This window comes from Brachyistius frenatus, unplaced genomic scaffold (assembly GCF_029030835.1).
Source record: "Brachyistius frenatus isolate BFR_SWC_R1_liver_20210118 unplaced genomic scaffold, ASM2903083v1 Contig_267, whole genome shotgun sequence".
Lineage (NCBI taxonomy): Eukaryota > Metazoa > Chordata > Actinopteri > Embiotocidae > Brachyistius > Brachyistius frenatus.
Genome location: NW_027210866.1, coordinates 173,500 through 193,852, shown reverse-complemented (window position 1 = coordinate 193,852; position 20,353 = coordinate 173,500). Strand labels below are relative to the sequence as shown.

The 20,353-nt window shown below is 41.3% G+C and overlaps 1 protein-coding gene across 1 annotated transcript; it reads right to left on the bottom strand.

The window, feature by feature from the left end:
• Window positions 1-1,129: 1,129 nt before the first annotated feature.
• Window positions 1,130-19,013, bottom strand: inpp5jb (inositol polyphosphate-5-phosphatase Jb). The gene is made up of 13 exons (XM_069721561.1): window positions 18,392-19,013; window positions 12,384-12,898; window positions 10,868-10,975; window positions 10,481-10,589; window positions 7,983-8,099; window positions 6,883-7,058; window positions 6,596-6,707; window positions 6,048-6,157; window positions 4,956-5,163; window positions 4,559-4,696; window positions 4,357-4,440; window positions 4,172-4,276; window positions 1,130-4,006 (listed from the first exon to the last, which is right to left on the bottom strand). The coding sequence occupies exons 2-13, from the start codon at window positions 12,884-12,886 to the stop codon at window positions 3,647-3,649; spliced, it is 2,130 nt and encodes a 709-aa protein (XP_069577662.1). The 5' UTR covers window positions 12,887-12,898; window positions 18,392-19,013; the 3' UTR covers window positions 1,130-3,646.
• Between the last annotated feature and the right edge of the window lie 1,340 nt (window positions 19,014-20,353).

The following is a 20,353-nucleotide window of genomic DNA, read 5'->3' as shown; positions in this document are numbered from 1 at the left end:
TGAAGAGGTTTACTGCACATATACGGTGGCTCATATCACACACTTAAACTGTTATTTATTTCCTGATTCTGGACATCTAAGAGAAAACCAAACTAACATTTCACACTCACACTACAACCTTGTTTGTATCATCAGCCTGTACCACTTTATTCAATTCATTCTCTGATTTTCATTGTTACCTGGGCTTATGGTGTTTAGTGTCACTAAACCAAGCAGCTCAATCCCTGTCCAGTGTTGCATCAGTGCAGTACAGTCAGCATGAATTTGCAGAATGGACACTTTCTTTTGAAAAAGTAGCATGATGCAAGATGCACCAGCTGTTGCCTTCTGCAGGATGTGTTGTTGTTTTTGTCATCCACATTTATTCAGAAAGCCTGAAATAGCAAGCAACTTACAGCGTAAACAGTTACCTCCCCAGACACCAAAACGGACACATTTACTCTTGTAATATCAATGTACAATGTAGGCCGATATTAAACTGTGCAATGTTTGTTTACTTACTTCGGATATCTTTCTTTTTTTTTCTTTCTTTTTTTTTTTTTATCACTGATCTACTTGCGATTGCACTCACCCCTTTGATGCTGTAATACTGCAAAATTCCCCTCTGTGGGACTAACTAAGGATTATCTTATTTTAATAAGAAGTCAATAAGAGCTGACTGGTTGTCAGAAGATTAATAGCAGATGGAAGGTATACCCTAATGATGATATTCATTGAAAGAAATGCATCTCCTTCACGTAACAGAAGAAATGCTTGTACAGTACAGTTGTTGCACTAATGACCTTTATAGTTACTGATTAATGGAGATATGAAATGCACTTATTCGTGTAAGGGTTTTAGCAACCCAGACTGTATTGTATCAGGGAATTATATTTACTCATCAACCTTATTTACTTTGTAAGTGCACATTTTAAGCTGAGTCACTGTTTCTGTTTCTTTATCTATCTCTATTTTATTCTTTCACAGACACACCTTTCCTAAAAAAAAATAATCTTTAAAGTTCTGTTTTTAACTAAATGTGATCGGTTTAAATGACATATACAATAGGAAAAAGAAATTCTCATATATATATATATATATATATATATTAAAAAAAATATATATAAAGACATTCAAAAAGCAGACAGACCACAGTTTGAAAGATAGTATATTATTTCTTTGGACAGTGTTGCACAAGTTTCTGGGTTGGAGAACAAAGCAAGCAACCCTCAAACAACCTTCTTGCCTCCTTGATCAAAGAGAACTATCCTTATAGGCCAAAAATCAATATCTCACAGGCTTGCTGTACTTTTTGTAGTTTCATTCACAGTTATGCAAACACCTGTAGACTAAACAATCTAGACTTTTGACAATAAATGCAACATTTGATCTGAATTCACTAATATGGAAACCGGAGAAATCACCATCTCTCGTCATACTTCCAAATAGGAAAGGAAAATAATCATCAATACTCTGTGATATCATCAGTATTAAAACATTCCCATTGAAATAATGCTCCCTCACTGGCCAGCAGAATTCAGGCTCATTTAACAGTTAAATAAGAAAATAAATACATAATTTAATTAAAATAATCTTTGTGGCATAGATGGTCTCCGATTATATATATACTACAACACTTCATATTCCTCCTTTACATAAAGTTTCTTCTATTTTAGCCACATACAGTAATTGCAAAACAATAACATTCGGTAGACAGGTTTTTTAACTATTCACAATAATCACTGTTCATGACTGCAGCACTGAACATACTCATCTAAATTATCTAAAGTAGGACAATCTTTTTCAACATCTTATTTTAAACAAAAGGTCCAGTAGATTTCAAAACTAAGAAAATACATGAATGCACTATGAAATGATTCAAATAATTTTAGATTTACGCATGTATAACTACTCAGCATTTCTTCACCTAACATTTACGCTGTAGTTAGATTATTTATACTGTCCTTACCATGTTTTTCTAATAATTTTCACAGCTACAATTATGACAAAGACGATTCAAAAACAGCACTTTACGGCACAAAAAACACAGTACCGGAATGTACAGTATGTCCAGCAGCAAACCATGCAAACACGGTCACACCCCATTCACTGTCATTCACACATACACAAACACGCACCCACGCATACTTCCAGAAAAACACATACACAAAAATACTAATTACAAACATACACACTGAGGTTACAGCTACAACAGTATACACTGTCCTACGCTAACAGCCCAAAAGTACAAAGTGTCTAAGATGGTGCATCAGAGGTCACACAGTAACAATGCAAAACGACTATCGTGACGACTAATCACCCAGATTAACAGGGGAAGATCTGAGCAAGAGAGAAAACAAAAATAAACACAGTGAACTGGAAAGAGGAAACAAAAATGACAAGTTAAAATCATATGAAAAAAAAGATAGGACCATTTTGCTTTTTTGAAATATCACAGTAGATTTGTGATATTTCACAATAGTGGAACATGTCAGCTTTGTATCATACCATCTACAGTATAATACAAATCACTGTAGTAGCTCTACACAGTAGAGTTCCTGCTCACATTTGTATGAGATATTTAGATTGAAATAGTGTCTTGTGTTGGATTTTACTTGTTTCTATGTTGAAAACACCATGCAAAAAAGTAATGATTGTATTATATATTCAAAATGCAATCAAAGCAAGTATGTGATTTTTGTATCACTGCAGTTGAGCCAGCAGTAAATGGCCAACAATCAATCAACTACTTCTGGCACGACAGCTGTGCTGTGTCAGCTGGCAGCTAGCCTCCATCACATCCCCCTACACAGATATGGCGCTCTATTTAAAGACCTTTACGCTCACATTCACTCTCTACACTGACGTGTTGTGCTGCTGCCATTGCTAGTGGTGGAGCCCCCTTACACCCAGTCTCCACCTACTTTGGTTCTGCTGTTTCTATCCACCCTGGTGGGACTATCTCCATTGGTGCATCATTTGAAATGCTCCCTGCATATCATGTTGTGATGTGTGCCGACTCTTATCGCCAAGTCAAATTAGATGGCTATCTCCATTTGCAGAAACTAATGATGTGAGTGATTTCTGAATAAAATGCTATTGGTGCGAGCTGTCATGATAGACACATGTTCCACAACTAAAGCAAACACTGAGGGATTTGTGAAAAATGTCTGTGTCAAGTATGTCATAGTCCTTGTCGCAAAAGCATTTTCTGTCACTTGTATGCAGTCTACTGACATGACTGCTAGGTTCATCAGTGCAGAGTTTCAAACCGCATTTGGAAAACAAGGAAGATGGTTTCTAGAAAGTATTAATTACGTTTTTATTCTACATGACCAGAAATCCATGAGTATTTCCTAATGCAAGGTGTCAGGTCCCTGTACTGTTAACACCTGAGAACGGACAAAGATAGAAGAAACAGAGTGAAAGGTTTACAAATAATGAGAAAAAAAAAAAAAAAAAAATCCACATAAAATGTGCACAGTTTAACAAAACAACTCAAGGCAAAGTAAACCTCCTGGACAAACCAGATGGCTATTCCTGAAAAGGATGGCATCAGGAACTGTACATTTTCATTGCAGAAAACATACAGCACGGTGGATGTATGGAATAAAAGACACAACAGTTGGTTATGTGACCTGTGACAACAGCAGGACCAGGTGGTGCATCACACACCTGAATCCTTTGTGTTTTTGTGTTTCGCCCCAGGAACAGACAGCTGGCTGCTGCTGCCCTCTACTGGGGATCCGGCGGACTCACGCTCTGTCGTGGTGCTTGATGGAGTGCCATCAGTGATGTTGAGTCCTTTCATCTTGGCCTGTGCAAGGCTGCCAGAGCGGCTGTGGCTGCTGCTGTGGCTGCGGCTGTGGCTGCGGCCGTGGCTGCGGCTATGACGGCGGCGATGCTTGCCCTTACGTGGACTCGGACTGCGGGACCTCATTTTCATGAGATGATTGCTGTCATCTTCTGAAGTGAAGTCAGAGCTGTCTGAAGAACTGCCATCATGGCCTGAAGTGGGAAGCTGGATCTGTGGATGTATGAAAAATAAATATAAAGAGTTAAATGAAGGGATTGAAATACAAAAAAAGAGCAGCAAAATATGAGTAGGCGAAATGAAAAAACTGGAAAGATGCAGACGATAAGATGCACATTTGATTGCTTAAACCCCAAGAAAGCAATGAGTTATGATTACCTGAAATGGCTCTGTTACACCCACAATAGTGCTCATGTTGTTGCTATAGTAACCCAAGATAAAGTCCCCTGAGCCTTTGGGCAATTCCTCCTCAGTAAAGGTTACCTGGAAAACAGTTAGTCAGACATTTATTAAATGTGAAAGAAGATGAACTCTACAGAGAATTCAGAATGCACCCATGTTACCTGATGTTCTTGTCGATGAAAATCAGCTTCCTCCTGCTTGGCCCACACATATCCCACATAGTCCTTGTGGTGTTTGAAACCCACCTATGGGGGCAGCATCATCATGAACTACATGATTAAAACTCATAATGCACACACCTACCTGATGGTTTACAAACATGGATTATTCAAATGTTACATATTATTTGGTGACTCTAGTTACCTTGTACAGTCCAATCCAGTCCCATGAGCTGCGGGAATAGTTGGGCGCCAGTTTGAATATTGCTGTGGCATCAGCAATACTATTCCACTCATCCTCCACGACGAGTGTGACCAGGGCAACATCCACCTTGTATGGGAACTACAAAGAACATTTACCAGGGTCAAATGCTGGCTCCAAATGTATTAGTCTCATGCACATATTCTTTAGATATGTACTGAACTATATTGTAATTTTTAGAGTGCATTTTATTTCACCAAAGTTCTTATATTGCTGTTTGATATTGAAACTGAAAGTGTTATATTATCATATCAGCACCACTATCAATACCTTTCAAAGATGCAAGCCCTAATAATTATGAGTCAAAATTATTACTATAATGTACCGTAGTGTGTCTCACCTGTAGGGTAAAGATGGAGGAGACTGGTTTGTGGTCACTGACAGTGTATTCCATGTGACTTCGGTAGCAGTGCTGTGTCACTTTGCTCCCGCTGCTCAGCCCTGAAATGGAGACACGCTTCCCTACTCTCAGAGTGGCATCGGCAGATGCGGTGGCTCTAAGGCGCCACAGGATCCGGTCGGTCCAAGCTGGTTTACGTTTCTTCCCACTGGGATGTTACCGGAAACAGAGAGACAGAGCAAGACAAAAACTCAAATTACCACCTTGCGTCTCCGCCAAACAGTCAAGCTTCAGGTATCCATGTCTGTCCAGACTCATTTAGTAAATAAAGTGAAGACTTTGAAGGGATTAGGCCAATAAAGTTGATTCTGATAGAAAACAAAGTTGTAATAATGACAGCAGACGATGCTTCAAATATGGATGTTGCTGCAAAGGAGCTACAAACTCTAAAACGTGGATTTTTCCCACACACATCTACTTGACAGAGACAGGACAGACAGACGATCTATACAATCAGCACAATATCAAGGTGGACACTCAAGACTAGTGTCACCGAGTCAGTTTCCAAACAGATGTGTAATATGGTCACAATTCTCCCCTTCTGTTCCTGAGTAATGGTGTTGAATGATGGCCAGAAAATTATTTTTGCAGAAGAATATGATGTTACAGTGAAGTTAACCTTTGAAATTGTTTTCCTATTAGACATTTGTGTAGAATTTTGTCATATTAAGAGTGCGAATTCTTGAGTTATGGTGACAAATGGATTTTGTGAGGTCACAGTAGGTTTTGAACACTAAAGTCAAGTCCAAATGAGCTTTTGTGCCAAATTGGAAGAAATTCCCTCAAGGTGTTCCTGAGATATCACATTCACGAGAACAGGACAGAGGGCCAACCGGGAAACATAAAAGCCTTCAGCCACAGCTGTCATCCAGCACAGAGGCATACAAAAATATCATCTTGTTTAAAACCAACACTTGAAGGAAGAAACAAGAACTTCTGTACTTTCTTCAGGCTAGTGAGGACCTTTCAGGGAGGGCAGTGTATTAACTCTTATTGAGCTGGGCTGTGTGATATCTGCCCAGCAACACCAACCTTGTGTCGTATGTATTTGTTCCAACGTCAAACTTGTAAGTAGGAGGAAATTTCAGCGGACCCTCTTGGAATCCCTCCAACACTGTCTCACCGTCTTTGGCCATGTTCAGCTGTAAAAAATTCAATCAACAGACATCACATACTTCTTGATAATTACTGACAGCTCTTGTAGGAAGAGTATGTTTCTCTATTGCCCTCTAGTGGCATTACCTACATAGTCCACAATAGGAGAGAAGGCAATACATTGTGTACTTCCTGACTTTTTAACATAATTTCAGCTTGTAAAATTACAAGTCTTCACAAGCCTTCTGATTCACAAACAGCCTCTCTGGGAAACAAGTCTGGCAAGGATTTCAGAGTATAGAAGCTACTACTGTTCTCTAAAAATAAACCCAGTTAAAACTCAAACCAATTGGGTGCTATGAATACAGATGAGGAAAAGTACAAGTTGTATCCAGTGCTTTTCAGGAAGACCACATGCAGAAGAGTTACATTTGTTTTCACAGACTTCTCTATTTACATATATATTACAAAACCTTTATTTTTACCTGATCCTTTTCCCACAACATGGGAAACCTGTTGCTATCAATGGCAGATTTTACCACTTCCATATCCAGGCCATCAATACGGAAATTGAGATCCCCAAACCAGAACACTAGACTGAAAAAAATGAGTAATTTCATAAATTCAAACAAGTACAAGAATAATAGTACTTTTTAAATGCTGATTGAGAAATGATTTCCGCATAAAAAGAAGTGTGTGTGTGTGTGTGTGTGTGTGTGTGTGTGTGTGTGTGTGTGTGTGTGTGTGTGTGTGTGTGTGTGTGTGGACTTACTCATGGTCAAGAACCCCGGTGGCAGCCTGGCCCTCAAACTGCTGCTGCTGCAGGATGCTCTCAAAGTCCTCCATGCGCTGCTCTGAGTTTTCCATGTGAGCCGGCAGGTGGCAATTGAGGAAGCAGATGGTGTGACCGAACACTGACATACGGGCACTCACTCCACCTTTATTCCCCTGTCACACGGACAAGCACAGCAGAAGTTCAAACGCTATTAAAGAAAAGATGGCAGCCACTGGTGAAAAGAGAGAGAAGACAGTTGTGTCCATTTATTTCCCTCGAAGCAAAATTAAATGAATAGTTGAATTAAATAATATTGGCAGTGATAAAAAAAAAAAAAAGTGTCTCAGGGCAGTAATTAGTATGTCAATGTTTCTACTGTATTGTATATGTGTCTCTGGCATAGAAAAACGGGAAGTCTAGTCATTAAGGAGCACTGAGGAACAATATCAATATTTAATGGTGACAGTGAAGTGCACAGTGCCCCCCCCACTGTGCACTACTACCCCCACAAGATGAGTCTGCGGATTTCCTCCCACCGTTCACTTAGCTGCTCTGACCCATTAAAACACAAAACATGTCGTGGTGCAAAATTTGCATAATGTGCTGATGCCTGTATGAGTATGTATGATTTGCAGGATGAAATTCGCTTGATAGTGCACCATACCTTTAGATATTGATCTGAGCCCTGAGTGTTCAGACAGTCCACTGTCTGATCACAAGAAAACTGGTACCGCTTGACAAAATTTCTATAAAGTACTTGCTCGTTTGTAGAAGTTCAAATCTTTATAACAGTTAAAACACATGAAGAATTACTTGCCTTTGGCTTAATTATTGTAATACTTGATTTTCCAAGCATTAATAAAGACAGGCTGTCAGACACCAACATCGATCTCTTTAGTCTCATAAAACTAGATGAAGCAGTACTTGACTAACAAATTATAAGACCTAATATGACGCAGTCTTTAATGCATATGTTCAGTGTGTCCAAGATAAAAACTAATAAAGATCTGTAATCCACTTCTATGGACTTCTGTTTCCATGTGTGAAGTTTACATAACACAGTGCTGATCACAGAATGGTGTCAGTGGCCATCTCACCCAGTAACCCCCGAGGCCTGTGCGGGTGGTCTCCGTCTGGACTCCACGGAGGAAAGGCAGGTGGAAGTATTTGGCAAACACCAGCAGTAAACACCCCTGCATCCGCTGGGATGTCACCTGAAGAACAGACAGGTGAGAAGGGACAGACATGAAGAACTTGATAAGTAGGCCGGAGAGTCAGCAGGGGGCACTTTGCATGATTCTGTAAAGAGAACAGCTGTAAAGTTCATTTTCACTACTGTATGAATATAAAATATCTGTCTCTAATGTCTCTCACTCCTCATTTTTCTATCCCCTTGCGTTTCAATTTTGCCCTGCAGGAGCCTGTGGCCTAGCTCTCCCACTACATCACATTAAGCACTGCACATTAAGGATGCTATAGCTTGTGGTGTACCCTTGCTGCGGTTTCAAACCCCCATACAGCAAAAAGCCCACAGTGACGGCACTTGATGGTTGGGTCCTCCACCATCTTCCCAAGCATATCTTGTTGTGCACCATAATAATATGCAGATTTTGACATTTGCGCATCACTGGTGTGAAAAAACAATGCAGATATTTTTGTGTTTCACAAGATAGGCAGGAACATGACATGCACATTTGTTAAGTGAAACACGCACTTGCATGCGATGTCAACCCCCTCCCCCAGATATGTATGTTTATCACTGCCGCTCCCTTTTCCCATCCAGTTATCTACACATCCCAACCCCCAACCACAGTCTGAAGCACAATCACGCCCGGCCTGAAATGCCCTGCGGGCAGTAATGTAGGCTTACATCTCCACGTGACAGAAGACCCTATTGCTTGTATACTAACTGGCTATTTGAACGACTTTGTTGCGTAATGGATTCTACTGAACCGTAAAGTGGACCGACTTTATTTTCTGGTTTGTGTGTAGACACAAACAATGAGTGTGTGTGTGTGTGTGTGCTTGTGTAAAGTCTGAGAGAATGTACCTTTGCAAGCGTACACTGAGGTTGAATAGCATGTCTTATCAACATCAGTGAACATTGGAAGCTCCTGAAGGCTGCCAAGCTACATTTTGGCTCAGAACAGAAAATACTTTTAAGCCCAGAGACAAGTGTGTTAGAGACAGAAAGAGAGAGAGAGACAGAGAGAGCGAGAACGAGCATGTGTGCAGCTGTGTATGTTTGACCTTGTGCAGCACACACATGACTGAAGAAATGAGCTGTGAGTAACAAGTGTGATCTTAGCACGACTGCCTGGGAATTTGGAAGAAGTTCAGTGCAAAATATCAGCTTATTATTGAAGTCTCTAAGACATGCTAAGAGGAAGTTTCTGCCTCTGTATGTATACAGTCATGCTGCAGCACATTCAGTACGTTGCGCCATGCTGCAAATAGAGTCTGCAGCCAGAAAAAACTGCCTTTGTTAATACGTGGACCGTAATTACAGTGACAATCAGCAGCAACCGTGGTGAGTTGCCAGAAAAAAAGTGTCTTGTTAGCCCTGTGCTTCTGCTGCAAAGGGCGGATTTGAGGAAGCTTTCTTTTGCTTGCAGCGGTTACCGTTTGAACCTGACAATGAGTCTTAATGCGGAGACTATCTAAAAGCAGTGAGAACAGATGGGGTGTCTTGTTACTACGTGTCTGTCCACCATGTCATGGCCACACAGACTCTTACTGACACAACCGTGGGTCTCCTTCTGCTCAAGAGCTTGACAAACTCCCACTTACACATTCACCAACCTGCTCACAGCATTAGTATCCACTAGAAGCACACAAAAAGGTCACATCGAGATGATTTTAACGAGGTTTAAACTAACGTAGCCGACCATGAGATAGCTGGAGGACAGCATCAGTCTCACTGTCAGAGGCCCATCAACACTGACAACGACATGATCCAAAAATAAAACAGCACCCTGGGAGACATTTGTCTAGCTCTTTCAGCTCGACAGCTGATTCACGCTCTCTGGCTCACCATGCCGACAGAGCAAAGCATCGTTTCAGATGCAGGGAGACAAACACCAACCACAGCTGCGGTATGTGCTACTTAATACAGAAAATACCAACACTTCTTAGGAAAATAAACATCCGAATGATTTCTACATAATAGTTTTTTATAATATTCTACATGAATAGGTCCATGCTTTTAATGAATATATATTAAGAAGACATATAACCTGCTAGGTTTTTACATGTCTGTGTATGTTACCTTCACACTGGGTGTGTGAGGCCACCATGAAAAGCAAAGATTGAGGAAAAGGGGCCACTGTACAAGTATAAAGACACAGAAAGGGAAAGCAAGAGTCAGTGAGAGCTTGGCTTTGCATTATCAGCTTGGCAGACAGCGGAAGATAGCAGATACGCTGACATTACACACCTGCTATACATTATCACCACATCAGTTGCTCAGGGAACAAAATGAGCCGAAACAGCAAGAAGCAGAAATCTCGTCAGCAATCACGTAATGCATATGAATCTAAGCTGTTTTATTATGCGAGTGTGTGCATATGTGTTTACAATATAAGCCATTACTGACCAGCACATAACCAAAGGGGCTGAGTCTCTCCATGCAGACCTCACTCCACTGGTCTGTGAAGAGGACATCTTTCAGTCTTTTGTTAATCATAGAGTTGACTTCCTGCAGCCTTGAAGAAAAAAATGACACAACAGGGCAAAAGGGTAAAGAGCCAAAAAAAGATGTAAGAGGAGCTAATGAGAAGGAGCTTTGATAATGTAATAGAGGATTAATAAATGCAAGAGAATATTTGCCAAAGGGAGAGAGAGAGAGACACAGTCAAATCTGAGTTGACTGCACATCATTGACATCGTCTGCAGAGTTGATGTGGAACAAGTGAATGTCAATGGACACTTGACCCTTTATGTTGAAGAAGCAGAATGACTGTGGCCACCACAAAACACTCACCCGATAATATACATGTCTGTGTTTCCATCACCCACATTCAGCCCCAGCAAAGAAGTGATGTCATCAGGCGGCGTGGCTGAACCCACATTCCAAGTGATGATGTGCAGCCTGTTGGAAAAGTGTTTTTTTTAACATCTCTCATAAACGCTCGTCTCCTGCGCACCTGTCAGAACCTATAGATGCTGAATGAGACAGCGCAATCTTTGTATTAGCAGATCCCTATGCGTCATATCAGCCCTAACAACACTGACATAGTCCTTCCTCTTAGTTTCTCACCACAATATGCGAGGTCAGCTGTATTCTTTATTCGACTTTTTTTTTACATGTCAGAAGCAACTGTATTTTCAGTTATCTACCCATCAATTTGGCCTCACAAAACCATTAATCATCATGTACTCAAGTCAGTCATTCTGAGGCAGAAGAAATTGCATTAAAACACTTAAGACAAATTAATAATAAGTAAAAACAACAGACATTACAAAGCAACAAACGTAAACAAACAGATGATGTTGATTTTCAGCAGCTGGACCAGGACAAACACATGCAAGTTGGGTGTGAATAATAGACTGGTGTAACTTGCCTCTCAGTCTGGGGTACAAGTGGATCAAAAATTCCCCTGCATCTCAACGTTTTTACAATGTAGGATATTTAGGGACCATCTAGTGCCATACCAGACATATCAGAACTTTCAGAAACACACGGATGAGTCTTCACATCTTTTACCTAATTCAGTAGGTGGTGATCTCCCAAGGGAGTCAGACATTTTCTCATGATGCTCACTGACTAACAGTGTCATGATTCAAACTTCCACTTAATGCCACTTTTATAATTAGAATTAGTCAACCTTTTTGTTCATCAAATGACTTAAATCAGACTTCTGCAGCTGTATTTTTTTGTAAAACTGCATGTCATCTCTATGAACAGGCAATGCATTTAGCTATGATCAAATATAAAACACTATCAATGCTTTTCCGAATTTTTATTTTTTATATTTGACCTAACTCTAAGCATCATTACAACATTCCGGCCAAGTACAAATTCACTGACTCATTAGTGTCTCAATCTTTGGCTTTGGCTCAGCAACATCAGTTCAGTGTACAGTGATTCATTACCTACTAAACTGAACACTGGCCATTCAGGTAAAACCATATTACCCTTTTGAGGTTTAATCTGAACATTTTTTTAGTCCCTAGAAAGGATATACTGTAATTTATGGAGAGAAAAGGAAATTAATTGAACTTGAATCAGGGATTTGCTGGTTGAATTTGTAACCCACTAATGTGTAAGTTTGCCATACAGTAACAAATAACTGTCTTAAGATCAGAGTGTTTAGCAAAACTCACCACCATTTGGCCACAAATTCACAGTAATAATGCCGCCATGCAGAGTCAACTATCATTGTATAAATATAAATGGATGTTATGTGTGCCAAGGCTAATCTTGCTGATCTGTCTGGGAAAGATAGGTCCTGTGGAGAAATAAATGTCAGGACACACACAGAGATCAGGAAACTTGCCTGAAGTCTTCCACAGTCTGGGACTGAGTGTCGGCTGTGCCTGCGACAGAGAAGGCCCTCTGTGCATGAGGGTTCAGGTGAGGATGCACATCCCTGCTGGCAGTTGGGTAGGGGACCGAGGCAGCCCTAACCGGGTGGTGGCCTGGACCTTTAGGACCGACCTTTACATGGGGCTCGCTGCGCTCTCCTTCGACTGCTGCAGGGCGGGAGGGTTTGGCAGAACTTGCCACATTGCCATCAGGAATGCTCTCATTTTGGTCAGTTAGAGGACTGGGTTCAGCTTTGGGCTCAACTTTAGGTTCGGAGATGTCAACAGAGCCCTCTACTCTGGCGCTCCTCTGGGGCCGCCGAGGCCTGGCAGGAGCTGCAGGCTGGCCGATATCAGGATCAGTGTCCGGAGGCACTGTATCTGATGCTGGACCTGAAGTTGTTGTTAAAGCTTCTGTTCCTCTGTTCGGGTTGTCCTCTTGTGTTTGGCTTTGGCTTGGATTATCTTGGTCCATTTCTTAAGATTTCTGTAATACAAAAAGAACAGGAATGCTTGCACTTGCTTGATACATATTGTGTTTGCATTTTAGGAATCTAACAGCCAGAATAATCTTACACAGCTAACCCTGAAAAGCTATGATGTTTTTAAGGTCCGAGAAGATCAAAGTGTGCGATGCAAAGATGACATGAGGAAAATAAATTAAAATAGGAGCTAAGAGGAGCTTACACTGAAAAACTGGAGAGCGCAACATGCAGTTGCTTTCATAAATGACAAGTCAATTCAGCTGATGAGTGTAAGACTGTCATGAGATCCTCTTCACCCAGCAGGACAGCTGAGTGAGTCATTCAAGCTACTACCATCGTGACTGTTCAATTACCTGCCTTCTCATGGCCTTGGAAACAGCAACAGCATGTATTGATTTTATAAAACTGGAAGTACAAAATTCATTCAAAAACAACAGCAAAAAGGCAGGAAGAGACATTCTCTTACTGTCCTAACTTGAACTGGATAGATTTGGAGAAAAAAAAAAGCCTTCAGAGTTAATCATCCACGCTAGTTCTACCTAGGCTGCCTGCCTGTCCTCCAGTAACCAGGGAGATACTCAGTCAGTTCATATCAGCTCAGAGCACCTGCCACACACTAACATGAGGAACCGCTGCACGGTTCAGAACAGCAGAAATCAACAGCATGGAATAAACAACAACACAGAGAGCGGGCGCTGCAGAGAGATCAGACAGGCAGAGAGGAGGCACAGAGCAAAGGAGGACAGAAATAATAGAGGAATTAAAGGCAAATGGTTCAAATAACAATTCATTGAATTAATGTGTGACTGCATGTCTCTTAAAATTGTAGATCGATAGAAAACAATGGCAATTCAAGCAATTGAATCACTATCATTTCTGATTCCAATGCAAAACATGTGCAGCTTTTTGACAAAAATGTATAAATAACTGAGCAATTATGGTGATATACATGATGGCTGAAGACAAAATCTTGCTATGCCACTTCCATGGAAAAATATGCTCGTACAATTAAGGAAAAAAAATCAAATGGAGAACGAAATGATGTACGCTGCCAACCATGAATTATTCATCACCAAAGCGAGGGTCGTTTAGATGTTAAAACTAAATATCAGCCACATAGATGGGAACAAGTTCTTGTGCTTGTGGACATGTCCGAGCCTTAAAAGAGCTGATTTGGGCATCCATCAGTCAGTTAGTGGCTTAAGTCTGATGTGTGAAAAAAGGTCCAAAAATGTCAGTGTCACATTTTTAATGAGGGAAAAGAGACGCCTAACCTTTTGGGTGTAAATCATGGCAAACCCACTGCATTTTTTTGACATGGCTGAAATAACATCCTGTGCTTTGTGGACACCGTTTTGGTCAGCAGGGAGGAAGGGCTATCCGCTTGGGGATACAGAAATAACAGAGCTCTCTCATAATTATTCACATGACCTTGAAGACACAGAGGCCATGACTTTCATGCAGAGACGAAAGCTGCCTCTGTATTCCACATGTGCCCAGAAACATGTTGGTCTTTCAGTCCACCAATAACCTGGGGCCTGGCTGGGCATGATGTATTCCTATGGTCCATGTATGGCATTGAGTGGGGGGAGTGTAAAGGAGGAGGGTGAGTGGGCACACGTGGGAGTGGGAGGGTGCAAAACGAGCTACAGGGAGCGGGAGGCAGAGCCAACCGAGAGCCCATTCAGTGACAGCACTGTCTCCTCGCAGAATGCCTCTAAATTGATCCTCTCACACTTCCCTCTGGCAATGTCTATTTTTCCAAGCTCTAATCCCCCCCCCCCTTCTCTCTTTCTCTCTCTCTCTCTCTTATCATCCCATTTTCTAATCCTTCCTCCCTCACCATCTTCCCCAAGACTCTGTTGTTCCATCTTACCCACCTTCACTGTATGGAAACTGAATCGCTCACTCCACCTATTTAGTTTTCTCCATTTTTCCTTTTCTCATCAAGCCAAGTGCCTTTACTATTCCTGAAAATGTCTCTTATCCCCCCTGCACTCTGAGGTGACACTTACCCTCCTCCTGCAACACGCTGTGTATTGTTTCCCTTGGCCAACCAACTCACAGTCCCTATCAATGACGTCAACATGCCACAGTTTCAGCGGCCACCGTCACAACAACCAAACATAGATCATAATCAGTGGCAATGTATGTTTGTGTGATCCAGATTATAGGAGAAAAACTGGAGAATGATGAATTTTCAAACCATGTTGTAGTTATTGCACAAAAATATCTGAAGACAAGGGGAGGTGTGTGAGAAATGAACACTTTATGAAAGTGAAAATGAAGGAAGGAAAACTAAAACTTGAGATATGGATGTTAATGGAAGTGGTGCATGCAAGTTTCTCTGCTTGTATTTAGGAAAACATATTCTTCCGCCTTCCAAAAATACAGTGCAATTCACCTTTTTCACTCACTCACTCACTCACTCACTCACTCACTCACTCACTCACTCACTCACTCACTCACTCACTCACTCACTCACTCACTCACACAGACACACGCACACACACACACACAAAATAACGTTGATTTTCTTTATGCATGACAAAGCTAGTACCAAATATTTGCCTTTCTGGGAATAGTTGTGACAGACTACCACTTCTTATTCCTCTCACGTTCACAGAGGAGAGAGTGGAATGATTTGATTATAACAAATGTGTCATAGTGTTTACATGCACCCTCCTGAGGGGGTGAGAGCTGAGTGAGCCAGGAAGGATGTGGAGTAACCCAAACAGCAGTCTACAGCCAGCCTCCTTGGCTCCTTTGGTGGGATTAAATGAGCACACAGATAGGTTTGAGTGAATGAGTCGGGCAAAAGGTCAGAAAACATACTGCTTTCTTCTTCAGGGGCATACATAAAGGAAATCATGTATAGCCTCACTCTGAGTTATCTTTTATCTTACATCACTGGCTCTGCATGGCTGCGTTGCATCAACCCAGTCTTTCCAGCCATGATGTTGATCGCATTTTACCTTCTTTAGTGTTTAATGTTGAAATTACAGCCAAACCGAGTGTTGGTGTTGAGGGCCTCCAGTGCCATATGCCCCTGTGACAGGGATACTAATGATGACCTGGACAGAAATGACACCGACAGCTGCTGCCACAGCTGTAAATGGCTCCTCCAGGTCCTAGTGCCACTGAGTATAACTCCCTTGTATCCAGGGGGCCTCATCTTTCTGATCAGCTCATAGCCAAGGCTGCAGGTTGTCAAAATGATTTTGCTTACAATCTAACAATGAAGAAACGTGTTGACAACATACAGTGTAACGTCTGCGTTGCAAACCTATGTTGTAAGATGCAATTTCAGAGTCTGTCAATTAACAATAATGGAAATCAGCCAAATGGAAACATTTACTTATGCATTCTGCTTAAAAGGCTCTCTGCAGAGAAAAATTATCACCATGTTGTTATTAGATGCAAAAGCAACTTCTCATTTACCAGATAATTGACATGTAAAAGTCTATTTAGCAATATTAAGTAATTGGAATAACCTAGTGATAAAAATAAATTCAATGACCAAAAACTCATTAGGGATGTTAAAAAAAAGATCCTTGGACTGGCACGCGAAATAGCCCCGATTCATGTGTACTAATGTCTGCATGTGTATGAAATGCTCTCATACAGAGAAGTCGGTTGGTTGCCACATTTACCTTTCTGCCCAGTTACTGTTTTTTAAATAAGAATAAGGAAGAAACATAGACAAAAAGTTGTAACAGCAGCTGCTGCTCCAGTAAATACTGATAAAAACTTGTTAGGTCAGGATTAAACACTGCATTTGGACTAAAATTGCTGAGTGTGCATTGTTTTGGAATCCAGTTATTATAATTCTTTTTACATAACAATTATATTGGTACGTCATCAGTATTGGCCAATATCGGCTTTAAAATGAAATATCCGCATTGGCCCAAAATTAACCTTCCTGCCGATATGACAGGCCAAAAAAATGACGCTTTAATTATGCCTAAATGCTGAACAACATGTTCCCGGTGCGAGGGTGCTTTTAGTGGCTCTCAAGTGTGAAAGAGTGTGCCACAATATGTCGGTGGCGTGGAGGTTTTTTAAAGTGTCTGAAACGCATGTCACTCATTGGTTTGCGAACTGCAGTTTTGAAGTCTTGAGACTAGCATTTTGGCCGTCCATATCTTGGTAGTCTGGAGCCAGAAGTGACCATATTCGGATGCACTACGGAGGAGCGATTTGATTCGATCAGATTGGAAACCCGAGGACACTACACCCACCTCCCCATAGCGGAAACCTCACTGCACCACAGACCTTTCAATCCAACCAGACACCCCCACAAATATTCTGCTCTGTGAGGCCTAATATCTAATTAATGATGTCATTATTTTCAAAACAATGATCAGAAGGAGTGAATTTAGCCAGAAGTTGAATAGGAGTCTATTGGAGCCAGAGGTTTTTTGGAGCCAGCCCTTAGCGGTCGTTGGTGGTACTGCACTTGAAGGAATGTATTGGCTTCTCAGAAGCGACGTCTATTTTTATATACAGTCCATGGTCTGAAACAGTCATGTGAAAAGGAGCCACATCACATTCCTTCAACACTACAAATTCATTAGTCCATCATAAGAACCTTCTTCCTGATCATTGCATATATAGATATATCGGGATCAGGAACTGGCCAACACAGTTGGAAAATATTTACAAAAAAATACAATATTGTGCATCCCTAATGCTGGTAGGTTAATCCTTCCTCAAGGCATACTATGTAGCCTACTGTACTGTGAGGCAGTGTAAGGGTAAAGTATATGTTACACTATATGAAATTACACTATGATAGTAGAACATAATGACAAATTTATGACATGGGTCAGTTATCTCTACGAAACATCTTCTGACTCCTCATGTGTCATTTGATATCTGGTAAACAGTGTCTATTTACCCAATGTAAACATCAGAACACAATGTCTGCAATGTTCACTTTCACGTGAGGTAGGTGTTTTACATAGCCTACAACGGATAAAATGACTCATACCTCGGCTGTAAAAGGAGAACCGTTGGCCTAATTACACTCCCACTTCAAGCACAATTTCTTTGGCTGAAAAAGATGAAGGTCATTTTAATTGTGTTGTGTTTCGTGTCAGATATTATCTCAGACACATGGATGCCAGAGGCTGCATGTAGCCTATTGGTGTAAATGTGGTAGAGATCAGGGGGAGAAAAAAACAAAACAGGAGAGCAGTGTGTGTGAGAATCTATGTCTGGCATTGCAAAAGGTGGGAAAAGTGTGGATTTTGACAGGTGTAGTCTGAATTATCATAGTGTCACGTTACAAACAACACACATCAATGCATCATGTTACATCCACGGAATCAGGTTTCCGGCATTTCTTTACAGCTGCTGTCAGAATAATACAAAAATGAACCGCGATATTTCCTGTATTGTGTACTGGAAGTATGTTTACACTACAAATGCCTCTGATAGGCTTCAAGTATGACCATAACGCATGCGTGCCGCTGGTTAATCATCACCTTTACCTGTTTGAGGACTTGAGCAGCTATGTTGGGTTTCTGCAGATGTAGACGTCGGTCAGTCCGGAGCTTCTTTGGAATATGTGAATTTACAAGAACGCCTCTCTGTTGACCAAAAACACACTGAACTTTCCTTTACAGCCGCCTCCCAGCATCTCAGCCCTGTCCCTCCTTCCTTCCCTCCTTCCTTCCTTCTTTCCTTCCTTCCTTGCTCGGCGGGGAGATGACAGAGCGGAGGGGCAGGTGGGTTCGGAGCTATGCTGGCGACAGGCAGGCTACATCTCTCAGAAACATACACACACACACACGCACACACACACACACACACACACACGCACACGCACACACACACTCACGTCTCCTCCTGCGTTTAAAGACACAGGCTGCAGCGGCACGCCTACGCTCCGTGCCCTTCAAATTACAGAAGACGTCCGGGGACAGCACGAGAGAGGGAGAGCGCGCGCTGCCGTAAACGAGCAGCCCCTGTCTGTTAATGATTACAGTGCAGTCCGACTGTCAAGCTCACAGATCTACGGCAGGTAGAAAAAAAACACACCTCGGCAGTTATAAACATGGCTTCCCTCTGCGTGCTGACTAGTTTCTGTTACACGTTCGTGCACGGACTCGACCTGGTTTCCATGAGAACATATCAAACTCTGACGTTAGCCGGTGACAGGGTGAGAGCCGAAGCAGGGTCCAATGGGAGCTGCAGTTCTATGGACTGTCAGTCTATGACAAGGAACTACTGCCGCCTACAGGTCGGTATGTGCGTGGCAGAGTTACAGAACAGCACAGGGCTGCATGCATGGCCTTACCTTGGCCCTTTAGTGACACTTTGACAGAAAAACATGGAACAGCAACATGTTGGGTCAGGGGTCAAGGTTACATTTAACTTCAATTTGCAATTGGTAAGCCCCCACAGAGCCTTTTCTTAATCAAATGAAGAAATGCCTTATGCCAAACTTGTATTAAATCCCCCTTTCAAAAAAGCTCTAGATCTCATCTTTCTATACATTCTGTCTCAGTTGTTATCTCTGGTTTGAGCTTCATAGAGGCTGATACACAGACAGTCCATTCTTTCAACTACATTTTGTCCATCGTAAAACAGATGCAACATGTTGCACATTTTTAACAAAGAAAAACAGTAACATAGATTTACATGTTTTAATAAATGACACAGTTAGATGACCTCGCTTTCCCACTCCATTTACAAAGCAATGGAGTGACAGTGATGCACCTTTGTTTATTCATTGTTTGTAATTAATGTTATTATATTCACTTTATAGAAATATGTCAAAATAAAAATTTGGAACTGGTGTGCCCTCTGTCATATATTCATTAAAACACCTGTTTGTCTGAAGGGAGCTAAAACAGCTCTACACTTTGCTAAAACATCGGATAAGATGTTGCCATAGCAACACTGGAGGATACCTCATCAGTGTCTGTGACCTCTTTAATGTCTGTCGAAATTGATGAGTCAAAAACTATATTCGTGTGTGTATGCATGTATATGTGTGTGTGTGTGTGTGTGTGTGTGTGTGTGTGTGTGTGTGTGTGTGTGTGTGTGTGTGTGTGTGTGTGTGTGTGTGTGTGTGTGTGTGTGTGCCCTTTAAGGCAAAAGCTTTAGTAGTAAAAACTGTGCACTGCAGTTAATGAAATGGTTGCCTGAAGCTACTCAGTGTATGTAGAGGTAAAATTATAAAAAAATCTGTTTACTGCACATTCCTTACCTCCTGATTGAGCACTCAACAATGATAGTGTTGATTGTAACAAACCGAGTTTATTATTTATGTCTTTAATAATAATTCAATAAAATGAACTGATGCATTTCTGACGTTGCTATGATTAAAAAGGTGCACCAGAAATTCTTTGACCCAGTTACAGATGTGAGCATTATTGGGTGGATTTTTTTTGTCTTCTTTTTTTATCCTTCCAGTTGGTCCACTTTATCATGGATTAGTAGCCTCT